General features: G+C 33.7%; 1 protein-coding gene across 11 annotated transcripts in view; it reads right to left on the bottom strand.

Moving 5' to 3' along the window:
• RAP1GDS1 (Rap1 GTPase-GDP dissociation stimulator 1) overlaps positions 1-23756 on the bottom strand; it is a 174951-nt gene that overhangs the window by 38283 nt on the left and 112912 nt on the right. For all 11 annotated transcript variants that reach the window (XM_019025704.4, XM_019025707.4, XM_019025705.4 and 8 more), the window contains one exon: positions 11301-11429. In XM_019025704.4, the coding sequence (XP_018881249.1) occupies positions 11301-11429 (129 nt within the window). The remainder of the gene's footprint in view (positions 1-11300; positions 11430-23756) is intronic.

Genomic DNA, 23756 nt, shown 5'->3' with positions numbered 1-23756 from the left:
CCAAAATCCAACCCAAATCCATTCCATTTCTCTCCAATTCTCCTCTCAATGATGTCTTTGGTTGCATTAAGTATCCTATTAATTTTTCTACAAGTTTCTTTCAGTGAATTCTGACCTAATCTAATATATACTGGTCTCTCTGGTAGCACAGCTGGCCTCCTGGGTTATCTTTATCATTATCTCTCCTTCCTGTACTAGATACCCTGTTATCTATGCCTTTTCTCTTTCGTTTTGTTTTGATGGCAGCATCCTCCAGCAGTGTCGTGAGAAAGCTACTGTATAATGTGTATGTCGGAGGTAGACATTTTGAAAATACTGATTGTCTGAAAATGCTCTTTCCCACCTAGAGTTGATGCTTCTAATTTAAATTAATCCCTTACCTTACTCTATTACTTTCTCATACTAGCAATTATCATAACTTGTAATTATATGTTAGTTTATTTGCAAACTATTTTAAAATAAATGTCCATCTTACACACTAAACTATAAGCTCCTTGAGGGCAGGGGCAGTACATACTGCTTCAACCACCAGAAACACAGTGCACAGAATAGTCCCTGGTATAAAGCAGGTGTCCAAAATGAAGTTATTTATAAGTAAATGAACATGTAAATGAATTATCAGGGTTACATTCTGCTCGCTAGTCTCTGGTAAATCTCTTGCGTTACTATCAAGTGAGAAATATTGCAAATTTAACAGGAGAGACACACATTAATATGGTTAAATACAGTTTTGATCAACATTTTATTACACCGCTTTGGTGCACATTGTCAACGGATCTATTCCAAAATGATAAAAATCCACTCCAAGACTTTAAGTATGATTCTTTAATGTCACAAAAAACTATGGCTTTAGCTCTTACTTCACTTGCCAAGGGGGGAAAAAAGTAAGGGTAGGGTGTCTTTTCCAATAAGATACTGAAACCCTCAGAGACCACATTCAGCAAATGTCAGCACACTCCACCCAAAGAGGAGGTTTCATTTAGAGATGAGGCCGGGCATGGTGGCTCATCCCTGCAATCCCAACACTTCTGGAGTCTGGGGTGGGCAGATCCCTTGAGCCCAGGAGTTTGAGACCAGCCTGGCCAACATGGCAAAACTCTGTCTCCACTAAAAATACAAAAATTAGCCGGGCATGATGGCATGCACCTATAGTCCCAGCTACTCAGGAGGCTGAGGCACAACAATCACTTAAACCTGAGAGGCAGAGGTGCAGTGAGCAGAGATCATGCCACTGCACTCCAGTCTGGGTGACACAGTGAGACTCTGTCCCAAAAAGAAAAAAAAATAAATAAAAAATAAGTAGAGATGATTTATCCCTGGAACTTTGTTGGTTATCCCTCTGCTTCAGAGAATTGTCCAAGTGAGATGGATTTCAAAAACATAAAATCATAGGTAAAGTATATAGACATCATCATTCATCTAGTTACATGTTCTTACTCTTCTTTAAAATAATAGTGTTGGTACTCTATTCCTTCCAATCCACATTCTTTTCCTCCAAACACTTAATAAAAGGAAACCAAATCATTGCTGCTATGTAACTCAGGCTCTGTTTGCCAGTACAAGGAAATTATGCACCATTATTAATACACGAATTATAGAACAAAATCTGTACTTAACCTGCAGGTGAACAGAGTGAAAAGACAGCATGAAGTATAATTTGGACATTATATCTATCAATTAAGTGCCATGGATCCTCAACAGGCCTTTGGCAAGAAGCCTCATTTACTAAGGTTTTATTTTTATTAAAACTCTATGAATTTAAAGAGTTAGCCTAATATTATTATTATCAGCAGACTCCAGTTTCCTCTCCTCCATTTCTTCTTCCTCACAAATACATAAAGCTCTTTTAGCTAATTCATACTGTTTACTTACGTATTATCTAAACTACATATTTGTACTGCTAGTTTATTTAATTGGCATTTCTGATCAAATTTCTACTATGAAAGATGAAACACTAGTTTTCTTTCTTTCCTGTGTTCACCATACTCTCCATCTTTCTAATTATATGTAATTTTGTTTATATCACTAGTTGTGTTTCAGTAATACACTAATTCATTTTTCCTGGAATAATGTTTTCCTCATTTGCTTAGCTATGTGCTTGTTATTAATGCAACTCCAAACACTCCAGCAGTTGTCTAATCTTAATGCATTCACTTTAGATATTAATCAATTTCATTTCCTGTAAGAACTCTCCTAAGCACCATCCCACCAGTTTTTTGACCTAACCCAACCTGGATTGGTTGCTCCTTGAAAGCATGCCACATGGGACGATAACATCACTGTAATACTTGGGATTCTTGCTGGATTTCGTTTTCAGCTCCTATGTAGTTTTTCTTCATTTAAATCCCTTGTTTTGGTGGAACCCAACTTCCAGTGGCTTCCAGAGATAAAGTATTTAAGAAATTTTCTGAGATGTTCATGTGTGACAATATCCTTATTATAATCTCACACTTAACTGATAGTATGACAGAGTATAGGATTCTATGTTGGAAGTCATTTTCCCTCAAAAAATAAAAAAGTTTAATTATTTGACAAATAATAATTGTATATGGGGTACACTGTGATGTTACATATAATGAATAGTAAGCAGATCAGGGTAATTAGCTTATTCATCATCTCAAGTACTTTGTGTTGGAAACATTCAATATCCTCCCCCTAGCTATCTGAAACTATGTAATATATTATTGTTAACGATAGTTATCCTACAGTGGTACAGAACACTAAAGCTTACTCCTCCTATCTAGCTGTAATTTTGTATCTTCTGTATCTAATCTTTCCCTATTATCCCTCTTCCTGCTACCTTTCCCAACCTCTAGTATCCTGTTTTTTTTTTTTTTTTACTTCTATAAAATCAACTTTAAGCTTCCACATGTGTGAGAACATACAGTGTTTAACTTTCTATTCCTGGTTTATTTCACTTAACATAATGTCTTCCAGTTCCATCCATGTTGTTGCAAGAAAACAGGATTTCATTCTTTTCGGTGGCTGAATAGTATTCCATTGTGTGTGTGTGTGTGTGTATATATATATATACATCACATTTTACCTCTTCATGTATTTAGGCATCTAGGTTGATCCCATATCTATTGTGAACAGTGCTGCAGTAAACATGGGTGTGTAATGTTTCTTCAATACTGACTTCCTTTCCTTTTGATAAATACCCAGTAAGGAGACAGCTGGATCATATAGTAGTTCTATTTGTGTTTTTTTTAAAACTGAGATGGAGTCTTGCTCTGTCACCCAAGCTGGAGTGCAGTGGTGTGATCATGGCTCACTGCAACCTGACTCAACATCCTGTGCTGAAGCGATCCTCCCACCCCAGCTTCCCAAGTAGCTGGGACTATACGCCTGTGCCACCATGCCGGGCTAATTTTTAAATTTTTTGCAGAGATGGTTTCCCTATGTCACCCAGGCTGGTCTCAAACTCCTGGCATCAAGTGATCCTCCTGCTTCAGCCTCCCAAAGTGTTGGGATTACAGGTGTGAGCCACCACATCTGGCCTATTTATGGTTTTTGAGGAATCTCCCTAGTGGCTGTGCTAGTTGACACTCCCAGTGTGAGTTCTTTTTTCTCCATATCCTCACCAGGATTTGTTAACTTTTGTCTTTTTAATAATAGCCATCCTAACTGGGGTGAGATAATATGTCATTGTGGTTTCGATTTGCATTTCCCTGAAGATTAGTGATACTGAACATTTTATCATACATTGGTTAGCCATTTTTGTATCTTCGTTTGAGATGTATCTGTTCAGATAATTTGCCCATTTTAAAAATGGGACTGGGGCAGACACAGTGGTTCACGCCTATAGTCCCAGCATTTTGGGAAGCTAAGGCAGGTGGACTGCTTGAGTCCAGGAGTTCAAGACCAGCCTGGGAAGCATGGTAAAACCCTGTCTCTACAAAAAATACAAAAACAAATGGGGCATGATGGTGCACGCCTGTAGTCCCAGCTACTTGGGAGGCTAAGGTGGCCACTGCACTCTAGCCTGTGTGACAGAGTGAGACCCTGCTGTTGAGATGTTTGAGTTCCTTGGATATTCTGGAATAAATCCCCAGTTGGATGAATAATTTGCAAATATTTTCTCCCATTCTGTAGCCTCTCTTTTCACTCTGTTGTTTTCTGTGCTTTGCAAAAGCTTTTTCATTTGATATGATCCTATTTATTTTTCCTTTCGTTGCCTGTGCTCTGACGTCTTATTCATAAACATTTCTTAGACCCACGTCCTGAAGCATTTCTCTTTTGTTTTTGCCTACTAGTTTTATAGTTTGGGTTTTACATGTGGTTCCATGAAAACTTTAAGCTACTTTTTTCTATCTCCACACACAAAAAAAGTCATTGGTATTTTGACAGGGATTGCATTGAATCTGCAGATTGCTTTGAATAGTATGACCATTTTAACAATATTAACTCTTCCAATCCATAAGCATGGGATGTCCTTCTAGTTGCTGGTATTCTCTTCAGTTTCCCTCATCAGTGTTTTGTAGTTTTCCTTGTAGGTCTTTCACCTCCTTGGTTAAGTTTATTCCTATATGTTTTATAGCTATTGTAAATAGGATTGCCTTCTTGATCTCTTTTTCAGCTAGTTTACTGTTAGTGTGTAGAAATGCTACTGATTTTTGCATGTTGATTTTGTATCCTGCAACATTACTGAATTCATTTTTTGGTTCTAAGAGGTTTTTGGTGGAGTCTGTAGGTTTTTCTTGATGTAAGATCATGTTTGCAGGCACAATTTGACTTCTTCCTTTCCAACTCTGACACCCTTTATTTCTTCCTTGCCTAATTGATCTGGCTTCCCTGAAAATTTTGAAGGCAACATTGCATTTTCTTCTGGCTGCCAATGTTGTTTTGAGACATATGTCCACGGACTCATGATCTTTCGTATTCAACTTTACTTCCCCCATCCTCTCTAGAAGCTTGTAAGATGTTCTTTGTCCTCAGCATTGTAAAATTTCACATTGATGCGCTATGGTCTGGGTGTATTTTCATTCCTTAGGACATTTATTTGACAGATATTTGCAATGTAGGAAATTTTGTATTTCAGTTCTGTGATACTTATTTGGCAATTTCCTCATCTCTGTTAACTTTTCTAAGACTCTTGGTCTGATCTTCTTATATTTTCTCTTTTATTTTCTATCACTTTTTTTTTTTTTGCTTTACTTGTACAACTATTTCTCCAATTTTTGTCTTTCATCTTAGCAATTATTCTTAATGCTCAAGCTCTTTTCTGTTCTCAAGAAAAGTGTACTGTTGCTTTTCTCTATTTATCTTCCATGTTAGAGATTGCCCTCACCTCTTGAGCTGTCTGTCATTGATGAAGTTAGGAACTAATAATAATAATAATAATAAACTGATTAGGAGCTATGAGTACGAGTAGTCTTGTTGACTGCAAGATTCCCTATAGGGTAATCTGCTGGCCTTTTGTAGAGAACCCTCAATATAAATAACTTTAAGTCTACGTTCTGGGAGACAAATGGGGCAATAAAACTGTGGTTCTTGGCATTCAGATTTCACTTAATCTGTTTATGGATTGGTACTGTGGTACCTTTTACTTCAATTTAGTGTGATATCCTCCATCAAGAAACCCTCTTTTTCGTCCATCCTGACAAGAAGCATAGCATTCTCCTTGGATAGGCAAGGCGTAGTCATCACAAGGTGTGAAAAGGGAAAGAGGGTCTAGAAATCTTGATGCCATCATCAAATCCCAAGCCTTTTGAAGGCTGTGAAACGCAAACTGGTTAGTTCTTGGTTTCTTATCCAGGATTCAGATGTCAAAGGTTTGCTATGTAAGTTACTGCCTTTCTTCCCAGGTCCCAAAATATTCTCGTACAATCCTCTCTCCTGCTTTTCTTTTTTATTCCCTTCCCTTGAGGTTGTTCTTATTTGTTTGCTTTTTGTTTTTAGAGAGTGGGTCGGGGGGAGGTCTCACTATGTTACGCAGGCTGGTCTTGAAATTCCTGCTGCAATCAATCTTCCTGCCTTGGGCTCCCAATCCTTGAGGTCTTAAGCCTTTAAGAAGAAATCTCTTTACTGAAGGGTTTTAGTTAGTTTCCAACTAAAATTTTAAAAGAGGCAAAGTCTCATTCTGTTTATTCCATGTTAAATAATGCATACTTTAAAACCATATTCATGCTATGATTTTAAATATGAAAAATTATGTAAACACATTCATTGGGACTCGAAGAGAACAAAAAAAAAATCCATGGTTATATTAAAGAGTGTTGGGTTAAAGGCCAATTTCTCTTTAATATTATGTGTGCATAAATAACAATCAGGAGAAAAACAATCTTTTTTTCATTATTAGGGAAAAAATGAAAACATCTTTAATCCTGTAAAATTTATGAAACTTAATAAAGCAGAGCTGTATTTTCCTTTCTGTCCCAATTCTGAAATAGATTGCACTTGTTAAATTATTTCCATTTCATCTTTAAGCTATTACATCTCATCACTAGTCAGCAAAAATACACAAATTTGTTATTTAATACTTTTATTAAAAACATTTTGACAAAAAGTAACTGTAGCATTTAGTAATATGTCATATTCAGAAGTATGTGACATGAATTTTAAACACTTGATATTTACACGAGTCAATAAAAATACATTACTTGTTAACAGGCAAGAAAGCTCACTCTGAAAGGAGAAACATTATTCTGGTGCATACATGTTCCACTCCCGTGTTGATGTATACAACCTAGCTATTACATGGGCATAAGAGACTCATGATATAAACTCGAGAAGTCTTAGATACACATATTTTTTTTTATCCTTTCTTCCTCCAAATGGGGTAGGGCAGTAACCACTGAAATTATAATATGAACCTGGGCTGAACTAAATTAGCTGCATATTTATCTTTTAACATAGACTGGGGGAGACTAGGCTGAATAGAGGTGGTCTATGCAGCCTCTCAAACAAATCTGCTATCTATCTTAGCACAGAAACTTGTATCAAAGTGTTTTCAATGGCTTATTTTCCCTGTATACCAGAGAAATCAGCAAGGTAGACAAGGTTGTCTTTGCAACTCTTTACTTACCTCTTTTCTCTCCTACCAGGCCAGGGCTCCCTCAGTATACAGTGCTCTGCTTTTGTCCTCATATTATTTTTCCTTATTTGTCCAATGAAAACTCCCTGATGTGGTTTGGCTGTTTGTCCCTTCCAAATCTCATGTTGAAATGTAATTTCCAATATTGGAGGTGAGGCCAGGTAGGAGGTAATTAGATCATGGGGGCAGGTCCCTCATGAATGGTTAGTACCATCCCCTTGGTGATAAGTGAGTTAGTTCATGTGAGATCTGGTTAAGAGTCTGTGACCTCCCCTTTGTCTCTCTCTCTCTCGCTCCCTGTCTCACCATGTGACACGCCTGCTCCCTCTTCACCTTCTGCCATGATTGTAAGCTTCCTGAGTCCCTCACCAGAAGCAGATGCAGGCACCACACTTCCTGTACACCCTGCAGAACCATGAGCCAATTAAACCTCTTTTCTTTATAAATTACCCAGTCTTGGGCATTCCTTTATGGTAGTGCAAATGGATTCATACACTCCCATTTCCCAAATGTCACTGATATTACAGTATTGATTGGGTCATTCATATTATTATTCATTTAATAATATGTGGCAAGCACTATCCATTGAGATACTCAAAAGACGCACAGACTGGAAAGTATAAGAGGTGGATGGTTGATAACTTTGGCTATCCTAAAGAGTATCTATGTTTAAAAAGGGTTGGTTAACAGAGTTGACCGACAGAGCTATAGGGCAAATACTTCTGCTTATTTCTGGGGTTTTAGCTTTTGAAAAACCTTTCACTTTTTTCCCAAATGATAAAATGACTGGATTAAATATTAAACCATTCCCTGCCTTTGACTCTTCCAACAATACTTTTGCAGGTATCTCTGGAGTTCACAGGGCTCAGTAAAAACACTGCTTAGTGAGAAAGCACAGGCTGGCATGGTATACATTATGGAAACTTTAAAACATCAGTTAGCAAGAATATATTTATTATGTAAGAAAAACTTTTATAAATACTCAGCAAAGCAAACATAATCACTAAGAATTTCTGACATATCCATTAAAATTTTTAATTGCCTAATGACTTTTAAAAGTTGAATAAACCAAATGTTTTGATTAAACTTGTGAGACAAGCTATGCCTATTATATACATAGTAAAAATAACTATAGATACTAAAATCAGAAATTAAACTATTTGAACTATCACTTAAAGATGCTTTGTATGAGAATTCAAGTTCTCTTTTAAAAGGAATGTACATCAAGAATTATTTTTCTCTAATACAAAAAACTGCTTTCCAAATGATTAATGAATAATAGAAATCCTATAATGCTGTATTTTTCAAAAGCCAGACAGAGATCCACTAAGTCATGTGATCAGTTTAGGATCAGAGTACACTGAATATGTTAAGGATAATAAGTGTTGTTTCGTTTCAGGTGTGTAATACAATAAGTGGTGATAAGAAGATGTATTTCTTATGGGCCATAGTCAAAAAGTTTGTCCTAACGTGAACAATTTAGAATCTGGGTTTATGCAAGGCACTTTTGGAGAAATGTTAATATATTTATATTATTATAATGTCTTAAACACACAGCAAGAGTTATACCAATATTTACATATTGAAGTATTTGGGTTCAAATATGTAAGTTATTTGTCTTAGAACTCTAAAATACTTCAATATTCATGTGTTCGTAACTTAGATAAATGAATTTTCCTCTCACAGAAGCTCTTGACTGTATGTATGATCCTAAATTAGTATTACTAAATAAATCACAGGGTTGGGTTAACTGTAAGGATTAGGCCCAGTTTACTTCATACGGGTGCTGTAAAGGTGAGTAAGGTTTGATACAGATCCAGGATCTTCTTTTACTGTAAAATATAAGGCTCCTTATATGGACATACTACACGGAATAAGTTTCTTAAAGTTTAAAAAAAAAGACTCCTGTAACTCCTGTGACTTAACTCAAAGCCCACCCTCTTCCATTACCACAGTTCTTGTTATGCTCTTTTCATAAGAGGCGGTAATAACGACTAATACTTTTCCTTGACTCTCATTTGAGAAGTGGATGATGACTATTTCTTGGGGTAACAAACAACTCTCCTCTCACGAGGTCAAGCAGGAGTTCTGCACAGTTCCTAATGTTGAAGCATTTACAAGATTTAGACACAAAACCATAAAAGGGATGAAATACTCCTCAGCAAACAACTACAATTATATAAGTTCTTACTCAGCATATTGTAATTTCCTTACTTTGTACTGACTTTTCCTTAAAGTTAGTTAGGTGAGATAAATGTCATTAATCTTTGCTTTCTTCTATGTACTCTCCTAAAACTTCAAAAGGGAGGGTCTTAACAGGGTGAAGGATGATTCTGTTGCAGTTCATTTTCTAGAGCACCACTGTCCAACAGAAATATAATGAGAGCCAAAAATGGAACCATATATATAATTTTAGATTTTCTAGTAAGATGTGCTAAAAAAGTTAAAAAGTAAACATTTTAATATTTTATTCCACCCAATATATTCAAATTATCATGTCAACATGCAATCAACATATGAAATATTGATATTTTATATTTTTCATATACAGTGTTTGAAATCGATTGTGTATTTTATATTGAACACATCTCAATTGAGACTTCATATTTCAATGCCCATTAAGCCACATGGCTGGTAGCTACTGTATTGGACAGTGCTGTTCTAGAAACTGCTCACATTAAAATGTAACAGCAAAGTACCTGCACTCTTTGATTTTCATAAAACTGAAGGCAAGTGAAGAAAGATTTGAACCAATCATGTTTCTGTTACACTTTCAGTATCGGATTATAACACAATTTCTGTTTTATTTCTGCCAACCATACTGAACACAAACTCCTACATTCCATTTTAATCAATCACAGAAAAGAATAACTTTGTCAAATACTAAATGAATGCACTTTTATTCTTGGTCTCACTTGAATGACAGAAAAAAATGTGTTAATTAGGCTAGTATAAAAAAGAAAAAGCAGATGAAGAGAGAAGATGAGAAACATTCACAAATACTGGGATATGACCCATTGAGTAAGAATGACTTTTACTAAATAACTTTAATAATTTCTATTCCCTTTGCTTGGAAGACAAAATAAAAGTAAAATGTTAAAATCAAGATGAGCTTTCAGTTAGAAAAACCAAGATTAGTGACTTCGTGCTTTTATTTATAGAATGTGGTACGTAACAGAATTGATATATTTGTTTGTTGTAACTACGGTATTTAGCTATGACAAAACACCATTTCATTTCACTATGCCCATAATAATTTATTATTAACATGATTGTGGGGTAGATTCAGACCTAGAGTTGTGAAGGAAGACAAGAAGGTGGGGGCGTGGGGAAGAAGAAAGAAAGGGTAATCCATAACAAAGAGAAAAATGAAGAGGTGGAGGTACTGAGGCCATCATCCTCCTCTGTGTTATGACTAGGATGTGTTTCCAGCATTGGTCTGTTTTGTTTGCCTTCTGAATTTCAAGGATTCCACAGATTTTGTTTTCTAATACTATAACACATATATTCATAGAAAAAAGTCCTCTGCCATGTTTTGAGATTTCATGAAAAGAGGATGAAGAACCTCAGTCTAATGTTAGATTCCTCTTTACCTGAGAAAAATGCAATTTATATGAAATGTAATAAATTTCTTTTTTTTTCTTGAGACAGGGTCTGGCTCTGCCACCCAGGCTGGAGTGCAGTGGCATGATCTCGGATCACTGCAACCTCTGCCTCCTGGGCTCAAGTGATCCTCCTGCCTCGGTCTCCTGAGTAGCTAGGACTACTGGCACTAGCCACCACACCCAGCTAATTTTTGTATTTTTTGTAAAGATGGGCCCAGACTGGTCTCGAATTCCTGAGCTCAAGCAATCCACCCACCTCGGCCTTCCGAAGTGCTGGAACTACAGGCATGAGCCACTATGCAATACATTTCAATCTTATTTTTACCCGTGGACATACAATTGCCATCCCTCATGTAAAAAGATTAAAGTCAAGTGGAGACAACTGTAAATATTCAAACTCTGTTACATAATGTACAATGTGAGCTTTAAACATTAATATGTAAAATTATTAGGGAAATAAAACGCTCTCATTATAAACAATGCAATCATAAGATCTAATTGGATTTACTTTTTAAAATATTGATGGAAATATCTCAAATGCTTCAAAAAATAAACTAATACAATCTAAATGGATTTCTAGCTTCTTAATATCTACAGAAAAATTTATTGTAAGCACATTAATAAGTTAATTACATTTGTGGTTCATGACTAAGACTTACCAAGTTCTGCTAAATTACCAAATGCAACGAGACACATTTCTGTAAGAGCTGCATTTTGGCAGTGGATGCCCAGTAATTTCACTAAGGTAGGAATAACACCCATATTGATAAGCTGAGCTTGAAGCGAATCTGTAAAAACAAAAAACAACAACAACAGAAAAGAAAGTGTTGACATGTCAAATGAACATTATAAGAAGAAAACACCTCTTATTTTCCCTATTGGAAACTCAAAGTTATTTAAATTACAGTAATAGAAAATGAAGTCCATTCATATGATTGTCTTGAACATTTTAAACATTAGCTCAGAAGAGTTTTGTTTTGAATCCTTTGAATAACCAAAAGGCATTTAGAAATAAAAATAGTTTGAAGACTATATCAAATCATTCGTTTTTTAAATGGGGTCTTATACCATTAAAAAGCAGGCTTTTAATAAGTATAAACAAACATTACCATTAGTTTTTGAGTGAAAAATTTAGAGTAACATTTGCATTACAGGAAATCACAGAATATGAAAAGCATGAGAAAAGTAGCAAGTTTAATGAAGACCAAGAAAGAAAAAAATCTTAGAATCCTTTAAAAACACTTTTCATAATACAAAATTAAAAATATTTAATAAATACACAAAAATGATTGGTTCTGAATATTTGCAACCAGAGTGTTCTTGATGACTGCTAGGAAGAGATGTACCAGAAAAAAAAGTTACCTAAAATATTTTTCTTTTTAAAGTTTTATTTAATTATAGTGACAGATCATCTCAGTAAGAGAGAGGAAAGTCTGGCTTAGAGAGGTGAAGAGAATGAGGTTAACATGGCCTTGTCATCATTGCTTGCCTTCATTTTCTAAGAAACTAATTGATTTTGAAGTACTAAACATGCCTTGGATTTCCACAAGGGTTCTTCATGGACAATAATAATAGAATACCTGTAGCAAAGTTGAAGATAAATGAACCAAAAATGAAAACCAAAAGTACTGCCTCTTAGAATAAGCTAAGAAAGACATACAAAAAATCATATGTTTATGCAAAACACTATAACTGTCCATAACCGGTTCATCCAAAGACACAGAAATGCTCTTCAAAAATTTTTTTCTCATTAAAATGATATGCCATTTTCAAGCTAATAATTTTCCCCATAATAATTTTCCCCAAATTCTTTTAAGTTACTTCTCTTTGCAATCTAAAGACTAAACAAATTTTTTTCTCTTTAAAATGATATGCCATTTTCAAGCTAATAATTTTCCCCAAATTCTTTTATTTCTCTTTGCAATCTAAAGACAAAACTCTTTCTTACAAAAACACATGTTCCTCATAGTTCCAATCCCTTCGCAGGGTTGGCCTGCTAATTTTTTTTATTACTCTTTATAGTTCTTAATCTATAGATAAGGAAGTAGGTGGGTGATTTTCAGAAAAGAACATACAGAGTTGAGCTATCTCACATGCCAGTTCATTATTGCCTGGTGGTCTTTGTTGTTAATTCTTCCTGCTTTTAGAGTGAAGTATGAGGAGATAGTCAACAGAGGCTTAGTGTCCCTGAAAACTGATGACTGGCTAATTACAGATAATTATCTGGTTTGGTTGTGGGAGCCCATCTATAATAGAAAGGGGCCTATTACCAAAATAAGAATAAAAAATAAACATGGAAAAAATGGAAGTTTATGTTTAGAGTTCCAATACTCTAATAAAACAATTTCAAATTTTGTAATGAAGTTATAAAATCTAAAAGGAGATAAGAATTAAAATATACTCAACTAAGTAATCTGTATTTATACTTTTGATGTTAAATTTTTTTCTGAAAATGAAATTTAGCAATAATTCACAACACTTAAAGGTAAAATACTTACACAATAGTGTTATATCTATATTATATTGGCAGAATAGTTGCATTATGGTTATAGTATTTGTAATAATCATGCACCAAGGAGCTTTCCAAGTTAGAAATTATTTAGGTTACTTACCAGTAGATAGGGCTCTTTACTAGAGGGTCACCTCTGAAGATCCTTGTTCTTTAGCAGTATTTTTATTTATATATGTATTCATTTTCACTACTTTGTCAAATACTGCAGAGCTGATGAATCATTAAATTTCAGGTATGTAAGCGTGAGCACTAGCGCATGCATTGAATGTGAGTCAAACTCCACTATATGTCTGCATATATGTAAGCATCACACACCCCCTCAGTTCTGTTGGTACAAACTATAAAAAATCCAACAGTCCAGGGACATCAGAGGAATAACACATTTTATGGAGAAGATAACAGAAGGATACCACTTAGAAGATAATGCTCTTCATGTTCTGCTAACTTGGCATATCTATCACTTTTCTGGACTGCTTTTACAATGTTACAAATTTTGGTTCCAGGTAAAAGAGGGGTGAAAAGTAAAGAAATGTTATAGCGCTTAATACAATCTTTGGCATACAAATTGAAGCAGTAATATTTGAAATTATGGCAGATTGGGAGAAAAAGTTAGCATAGCCAAATGGCACATTGTAGGTATTGCCATAATTCATGAAAATCATGTTGCTTCGTGAAAATGTGTCTAACTACCCAGGAGCCAAATTCATTATATACTCACATACAACACACATACCACACAAAAGAGAAAAATATATAGCCATCCAGTTGGATGAACTCATTGTGGACCAACTTGGGTGCTCTCTTTTATATCTATCTACTTCTATGATGCTAACTAAAACAATAATCATACTCAAATAATTCTAAAATTTGTTCACACTGACTGGCAGGCCTGCCATTCTACTTGTATAATGAAGGTCCAGAGGAGGAGAGAGAGAGAAAAAAAACACACTTTTACAGAAACGGGTTGATATAAATTTCCACTTCATGGACAAAGAAAGAGGCCTCCTAGAATATGGTTCTCAAAAAGTGTCCCTGGAACCCTTTCAGAGGATCACAAAGTCAAAGCTATTTTCATAAAAATCCCAAGATTTTATTTGCTCTTGCCACTGTGTTGACATTTGTACCAATGGTACGAAAGCAATGGTAGGTAAAACTGCTGGCATTTTAGCATGAACACCAGCAATGGCACCAAATTGTATTAGTAGCCATTGTTTTCTTCACCATCACAAATAGTAAAACAAACTGCTATTCTTTGCAGCAATTTTTTTGGGAAAATATTTTTCATAAAAATGTTATTTCTGTTAACATATAATCGGTTTGTTATTTTAAAATGAAATACTAAATAATTTTAAATATTTTCTTCATTTAAATTTCTAATTCAGTAAATATTGACAGACATAACCCAAATACATAAAAAAAGTCTTCTAGGTCTTCTATAATTTTTAGACATCTAAAATCATAAGACCAAAACTTAAGAACCAGTGTCAAAGGACTACCTAATTTAAAAAAAAATTTTTTTTGAGACGAAGTCTCACTCTGTTGCTCAGGCTGGAGTGCGGTGGTGTGATCTCAGTTCACTGCAACCTCCGCCTCCCAGGGTCAAGCACTTCTCTTGCCTCAGCCTCCCGAGTAGCTGGGATTATAGGCCCCTGCCACCACACCTAGCTAATTTTTGTATTTTTAGTAGAGACAGGGTTTCACCATGTTGGACAGGTTGGTCTCGAACTCCTGACCTCAGGCGATCCATCCGCCTCAGCCTCCCAAAGTGCTGGTATTACAGGTGTGAGCTACAGCGCCCACCAGGGCTATCTAATTTTTATAAGAGATTGGGAGGTGAGTGGGAAACATGGTAAATATTCTGAAGTTCAATGATGTGCTTAGCAGAAGTGATAACAGGAAAAAAATAAGATAAAAGCTTGGTAGGAATCCTAGATTTTGGCACTCTGATATTTTCAGAGAAATAACACTAATAAAGCTCCTAACATCTCATCATGCTTATTTGAGAAGAAACTCTACTTAAGCCTAAGAGATCATTCCAGATTGAGTCTACCTATTTCAGTTACTATGTAGATGTTACAATTCAGTAGGTGGCGGTGCTGTTTTTTGAAAAGATTAAGTAGGGATCCTGTTTGTGTAGGATAAGTTGATATTCTTATTGACATAAACAAATGATTCACTTGATCATCTTTTTTGTTTATTGCCCAAAGAAAACTTGCAAATGTTTTTCAAAGGATAATAGCTGACATCCATGGTATCACGAATGTTATCAGGAGTATGACTTTTAAGTGAAAGACAAACAGGAAGAAATTCTGAGAACTAGAAATAGTTCTTGTTCTCTAGATACATTAGGCAGATTAAGTGAAGCAACTGCAAGACTACTACTTCTGCTTCCCTCAGTGAATATCAGCAACTCCAGGAGAATGTTATCAGAGCTCAACAAACACAGCAATTCACAAAAATGTAACCCAGGCCCATACATAGCAAACACTTATGTGTGAAAGACAGTCTTTAGACAGCACAATGTCATAAATGTCTGAAGACTCTGTTTTAACTGCTCCTGACACACATCACAGACAAATACTGACCAAATACAGATTTACGAAATTACATAATATCAAAATGACACAGGCCCTACATGATCTATGGGGAGGAAGAGGAAGAAAGGCACTGAGGGGGTGCAATACAGATGCATATACAAAGAGATATAAGGCAATCAACGCATGCGCTGGTGTGAACACTTACCTACCTACATTTGAATTTCAATGGTTCCAAGTTCTTCAGGTCACACTCATGGAAACTCCAAAGAATGGAGATCTGGAGAGAAGATCTCAAGTTGAGGAACCTTTTCCCCCCTGAGTTTTAAGTTTAATGTTTAAAACATTGGTATAACTAGATTATAGGTCCAGAAAAGTATGCTGAGAATTCCAGTGATTCAACTGAAGTTACTAAAAATAAGTTTGTTAAGAAGAGTATAACAGGTTTACCTTATTCCTAAGGCTTTATAGACAATGTTATAAGATTATTAAGCTTTTTGGTAAATAGAACTTAAGAATGAACTTGTAAAAACAAGACAACACACAATTCAAAATACAGTCTCTACATTAGTACGTAGATATATTATTCACAGTATAATGATATGATATTGCCATTTACAGGCTTGCATTAAAAATCCCATCTACAGTCAAATGAGTTGAGCATAGTTGAAACAGTGAAAGAAGCAAATAAAACTCTTGATGAAAAGTTCTAATACAAATTGGCTAAAAATCATTTGGGCATAATAAAGACTGAAGAAAACTACCTTTGATTTAATGACATATCTGTATTTCCAAAAAAGGATATGAAAATTAAAAATTAGAAATGTTACAACTGAAGTAGAGCTTCAAGTTCAAGCAAGTTTTAGCTCTATTATAACACTGCAAAGTAAACTGACTTTAAATATGGCTACCAAGAGGATGATTAGTGGTTAAAAACTTTATATACTCAAATGTTTAGAAAGTGGAGAACTTTATTCTAAGCCTAGTGTCGAGGATATAAAAACTAGATTACTTACATGTGTTTAAAATTCAATTATTTTAAAGCCTTCTTTATATCAAATATGCATGTGTTTTGCACCCAGATTGTCGCTTTAAGCCCCATTATACATTTCAATGATACATAGAAATTTCAAAAAAAAAAGCCAACATTCACTAATATTGACAATATTGGAGGTTTAAAACAATACATTTATACATTTCTTCCTAGTCGCTAACAAATAAAAAACTAGAAAAGATAATTCTAAGGTTCTTTCTGGGTTCTGAAAATAAAAATTGTCTCTACATGGCAAAATTTCCCTTTTGTAAAAGTTTTAAATATAAATGGCAAAATTATATGTGTGAGATTGATGTAAAACAGAAGCAACAACAAAAAAATGCCAAAGCAAAAATCAACAGATAGTAAAAATATTTTATTATTCTTAAGAAACTTATTCATCTACTGTTCTCAATATAATGACAACTCGAGTGATTATGCCTTAATCTAGTAGATAATTTTTCCCCATATTCACTTACAGGTTAATTATTTGTTACAGATCAACTTCTGTTACAATGAATACTGCTACAAAAAAATTCTATAGATATGTTTATTCTGATTAAAGAAAACTCTACGCTTTCATGTCAGAAAAAAACTGGTCTTTTAAGTTAAATGTGGTCTTTTTTTTTTTTAAAGAGGACTACTGCCAGCTGTTGCTTAAGCAGCATTTATTAAGAGAAACCAGTTCAGTCTCTGCTTTCATACAGCATTGCTGAGATAAAGACCACATCTACAGTAAGTATAAATTTAAGCCTGAATTTTTGTACAGCAAGTTAAGCTAATGCCAAATTAATTTATATCCCAACATGTGTATCTTACAAACATATGCTTAAAAACATAGAAATCCCTTCTTTTACAAAAGAATATATTAGCTTAAAAAAAACTTTTCTAGTTACCATGGGGCATTATTGTAATTTAGTTTTTACAGTTTAAAATAACAGAAGTTATCTGCAAGGCAAAAATTCTGTTAACAAGATACATCTGCATATCCAAAAGCATTTCACTTTCTAGTTTTTCAAGTAGGACTTAAACATTTTTTAGTAAATAAAACAATATAGGCAGTACAGTGTTAGCTGGATTTTACTTATAGTTAAAAAAACAGGATTAATAATCTTTATAAAAGTTAATTTACACATGCTTTTCTGGTTTCAGCACCTCTCTGAATGGACTTTGTAAATGGCCTAAATTAGACATGCAAATACAGATATTTGGCTAAAACCTATTATTTACCTCTGATTTTAGCCTCAGCTTTTGAAAGGCCAAACAGCTCAATGCTTACTTCAACATCATTTCTGGAACCTAAAAATTTGTGCATGATCAATGATTATGTGCCTCATATCATCATATTTCAACTAGTATAGGAACACTTACAGTAAAGACCTGGTCTTTCAGACTTGTTACTATCTGAATATTTATTTTTAAATATAGGTAAGCATTTCATGTAAAGAGAAAATTTGCCTATATGCTTTATATGTTGAAATTCTATCAGTTGAAATGTAAATGCATATTACTATATTAAAATGCACCAATAATTAATGGTGATATACATCTTGTAAGGATGAAATCAAAATCAGAAAACCAATTTTTCCACTTCAAATTTTCACAATGAGAAAAATCTTGAAAATAATATTTGATAACGGCTATGATTAATCTTCAATCCAGACATAAAGCAAATAAAAATGAGAAAACCATACTAGAGAATGAGCAACTCCAAACATATTTTGCCCTTTCACTGCCCTCAGCTAAGTGGGCATCTATGTGGTATTATGATATTAAATGCATTATCATAATCGCAGTAGCAATCTAGAAGCTAACAATGCTGAGAAAGTATTATTCCTGTAATAATATAATGCCAAATTTTAAGTATTAGACTGCTAAAATTACTGACAAAAAGACTATAATAATTTTATTTTTCTAAGATAAAATTTCAGCTTCTTACATTCAGAAGTTCATTCTCTAATGGCCAAAGCTGAATATAAATGCCAATACTTGACCATGTGGAATTAGACCAAAATGTGTATTTGATACACCTCTACTGAAAATCAAGCTCTCAGCCTGTTCATTAAGTAACAGCATTATCATAGTAATAGTCTAGGAAGATTATCACTAAAAGCTAACCTGGTCTAATTCGTCAAATTTAATAGGTTGAATTAGCAAGAGGCACCAGACTAACTAACTGCTCTATTCTTTAGTGAAACAATTTGTTTAAAATAACACTTGTGGTAGAACTTTATGAAAGCAACCTTCTTCAGCAAACTGACTAGAAAGCTGTTGGACAAACAGCAAAAATTCAGGAATTTTTAAAAAAGAGAACAACAGTAAATAAAGAACAACAGTTAGTATAATCAAGAAAGAATAAAAAAGCCTAAGTACTTTTCAGCTGCCCAATAAGTCTTCAACACACTTCATTTAACTCACTGGAGTAAAAAGTGACAAACTGGGCTTCAAAAGATGTGAACTTAAACGTACATCTCCCATGTCTTCATAAATAGAGGGAAAAATAAAATACATGTAAGGTAGTATGATGGAAAATTAGTTTCATTAAAAAAGACAGTATCAGAACAAGGATCTCTGAGAAAGAAGAAAAACTTTAAAAAAGATAATAAATTGCAACGATACAATTTTACCTTTTACATTTTGTTTTGTTCTTTTTCCTTAGAGTAAGGCAAAAATAATTTACTATTTAGGAAATATATAAATTATTAATTAGCTTGTAACCACAGTAAGTAAAGTTTAAAAATAGTTCTTCACTCATGTGAAGCAAATCATTTTTCTAAACATCTAACATCTAGGAAATGCTCTTTTTCACCCATAATAAAGTATTGTAATACTGAAACATAAGGATAAACATGCAGCTCAGGCCAACATGCTTTTTAGTTTTTAATTACGAACTAAGAAATTGTTGCTACTGACTGAAAGTAGCAGCTAAGATTAATTACACATTAAATAATCTTTAATATGGGGAGAAGTAGTATAGGCCTTTTTAAAACAAGTGAATTTAAACAATGAGCTTAATATTTAAACTCAGTTGTCATGCTTCAATAATATGCCACAGGTGTTACACTTCCTAAATTACATACATGGCCTCCCTTCAACCATAGCTTAATTATCATCAGCCCATGCGACAAATAAATATAAGAATTATCATGTAGGTATCTCAGAGAGATTTCAGGAACTACAAAAAAAGAGAAATTAGTTTTTCAATAATGAGGAGTAATTAAAATATTAGAAAAATCGGCTGTATTTGTAGAAATCATATATACACATATCATACATGTATATATAAAATATAGGTCAGATGAAGAAGCCTAGACTGCATATGTTAATAATTTTAGAAGATACTTTTTCCTTTCCTGATGGCATCTTTCAATTGCCTCTACTTTTCTCTCTTATGGCATAGCTTATGTAAAATAGTAACTTTAGTGTTTAATGCTTATCATTTACCACTTTCTTTAAGAGTTATAATAGAATTTTCCCTCTATTTGTGTCTCTAGCACAACAATACTAAGAGAAAAAGTTAAACCCTCAATTACACCTTTCATGAGATATTTATTGATTAATTACATCTACTTACAACAATGGTGACTACCAATAGATTTGTCAACAAGGTGGTGTTCTGGTCTTTAGTGCTTTGCTTTAGATCACTGGTTTGTTTCTATTCAAACGTGCAATTAATTCAAGTGTACAAATGCAGACTCAACAAGCTTGTGGATCACCTATGGGAAATTTTTAATTACAGATCTGGTACTTGTTACTACCAGTGTGTTTTCAATGCCCCTTACTGCTGCCACCATGTATCATTATGTAGATAAGGAACATCAACTAACATAGTGGGAAAGAGTTTGTAATGCTTCTAACTTATTTAATGAAGCAAATGCATTCCAATAACATGTTTCTCTTCCAAGTATTGAATTTGCTAATGAAAATTTCAGACAATAATAAGTATCCAGAAAAGTCAATCAATGAAAATTTTCCAAACTCCTATGTGCTAAAACAGTGTTATATTTGAAAACAGCTGGATGACTGAACAAAATTTTCAGTCATCACTGCAATGTTTTGGCATTGGGTAACCAAAGCTAGGAAACAGATAACTTAACAAACTAATGAGATTAAAATACCTACAATTAAAGGTTTGAGTTCCTTGGATTATAGAATAACTAAAGTTGTAACAAAATGAAGAAAAAAAAATAGCAAGTTCAACACATTCCCTCGAACTGAATGTCAAAGTGTCAACAAGCTTTTCTACAGCCATAATTGTCAAATATTCAGGCTATTTTCATGAGCCACAGAATCAGAGTGCTTTTTCGCCATGTGAAAAACATGTATATTTTTTCCAAAATGGATAAATTTAAAATGATTTTTACTAAAGTTTTGTGTTATTTAAATATTATTTTAATTTAAAATGATTTTTACTAAAGTTTTGTGTTATTTAAATATTATTTTATTTATGCATTATTGATACAACTTCTTTGGCTAAGCAATTATAACTTTTGCTATTCAGATTATTCTACACTTACCTGAGTATTAACTGCTTCACCAATAGGGAAACAAAAGTATATATCCAGCTCATAGCTTAGAGGTATAGAGTCTTGAGCTAGTTTAAAACTTTTGAAACTGATAAATTATGAATTATATACAGCTTTAGCAAATGGTACAAAAATGACTTTACTGAATATTTTCATAACATATATGACTTGCATGTGTTTAGGAAACTTGTTTTATTCCTTATTTAATGGGTTTAAAAAGTGGATATGCTCTGAGTTTTACTGTATGAACAGGAAGCTTCTGAATCAAGACATTCTAAGTTTCAATTTTGAGACTAATAAATAATTTGAAAATATTCTCTTCAGGGAAACTATGTTGGTGGATTTTTGTGACCACTCTCAGTACTTTTTTTTATAAGCATACTTTAAACATTTTATACATACAGCTAAAGAACAATAACTTCCTAACTACAGATAAGGCTTAAGTTATTGGGTCCAAGGCAGTTAACTTTTCTACTACAGCAGGAAAAAGCTATTTGTCACTCAATATTTTACTTATAAATTAGCAGAGTCTTGTATACTGATGTTCTACATAGTAAATACATATAAAAAGAAACTTCACTTACTAGTGCTAATAGAAAATGCCTCCTGAGTTTCAAAAAGCTGTTATTTTTTGTTTCAGGGACTTATCTAGGTACACATGATCAATACCAAACAATCTGAGTCAGTAAAGATGATGTAATATTTAAGTCTTCAAACATAAATTTTAAGGAAAAGAGAAAGCAAATAATGGACAAAACAATAAAGATGCTTTAATAATTATGCCAAACATACATAAAAGGATATAATTTCAGTGAACATTAGAAGAAAAAGAATCACTTCACAAATTAAGACACTCATGACAGACAAAATGTAAAAAGGAAGTAGAGGAAAGACGATGATAGTTACAAGTTTCGCATTTGTTTCTTAAAAATACTCAAGATTATGTCTTTTTTATTCGATAAGTTTTAAAAGCTGCAAACTGCAGCTTTTGAAATAAAGGAAGAAAAAGACCATTTGTCTAATAATATTCAGAGAAAAGTTAATATAGCTTTCTAAAGTCTCTAAGTTATTTCTTGGGAATGCCTGAGCTCTAGAAAAAAGCCTACTCTTCAAAAAATATATATATTATACAGTTAGACTGTGCACTCCACATGCTGTTAATTATAATAATCTTTCTCAGAACACTTCTACACTCTACACACTGGGATACCCTATAATATTATGGGACTCAATCACTGCTTTGGATTAGAAATAGTGATGCTTTTGAAGACCAGCCATCTGATATATTAATACTTCTATACAGATTTTTTTTAACAGCTTCCTCAAAGAACTAACGGCTAGTTTAGATGCATAACAAGACTAATTCTACTACTTCCAAAACTGGAATAACTTCTTAAAATTTCTTTCATTTATATTTCTAAAACCTTTTCCCATTTAGTGTTCTTCCTACTTTCTCAAATGTCCAAGCCCAAATGCAGTTAAAAGCAAAGAAAACAATATGAAAATCTGACCAATGATTTCTTAATGCAATTCAGATACCTATGTATTGTGGTTAAATTTCAATTATTTAGGAAATATGTATTTATTTTGTGGATTTCTCAGGCTCTGTCCTTTCTGTTTCTCATTATTTATATTTAGGGCATTTGTTCTTGAAAAATTGATTCCACCAGAAGGAAGGAAAAACAGATGTAACTTATCCTATGAAGACTACCATTTATTATTAGCTCAAGTTTAATATGTAAGCCATTTGATCAATAAAAACTCTATTATCCTAATTCAAAGGCTTAAAACTGGTAGCCCTTGGACAGGATGAGGCCTGAAGACACTTTCTGTTTAGCTTCTATAGTATTAAAAATAAGTAATCCAACATTTAAAACTCAGATGTCATATAACAAACTAGACATTTCAGCTTTCTCCCCCACCTCCCATCCCCAAAATATAAAGATTGGGCAGTATTTGGCCAAACCGTCATACAGAAACAACTGGCTAGAGAAGAGTAGTGGTTTTCCCCTTTCAATAGGACAAGGGCTCTTCAATTTACCACAGTCCCCACCATTCACTGTTGTCACTAACAACAAGGGCCAAATATCAGTAGCCATTTATTGCCAAGGTTTATCTCTTTTTTTTTTTTTTTTTTGAATTATTGAGAATATTTCTTTGGACCCACAACTATCAAATGTGAAAAAAAATAAAAAGTATGCCAAAAGGGCCAAATGTTTCTACAACACATGAAAGTAAAGAATAATACTGCATGTCTAATATGCAAATAAAATGTCTCTGCCAAAATATCACAACTTAAAATGCCATTATGAAACAAACCACAGAAAGACCTTATTTGTGTTACATACCAGGAACATACCAAAATTTGAATGTCTGATCCACACAGTGATTCACATAAGATGATAAAGAAACAAATGGATATTTTGTGACACAAACGTATTGTGAAGCCTTAATATCACAGATTTATATGCATTTAATTAACCATATAGGCTATCTGAAAATTATTGATA

This window comes from Gorilla gorilla, chromosome 3, assembly GCF_029281585.2.
Source record: "Gorilla gorilla gorilla isolate KB3781 chromosome 3, NHGRI_mGorGor1-v2.1_pri, whole genome shotgun sequence".
NCBI lineage: Eukaryota > Metazoa > Chordata > Mammalia > Primates > Hominidae > Gorilla > Gorilla gorilla.
This window is presented reverse-complemented; position numbering and strand designations above follow the sequence as displayed.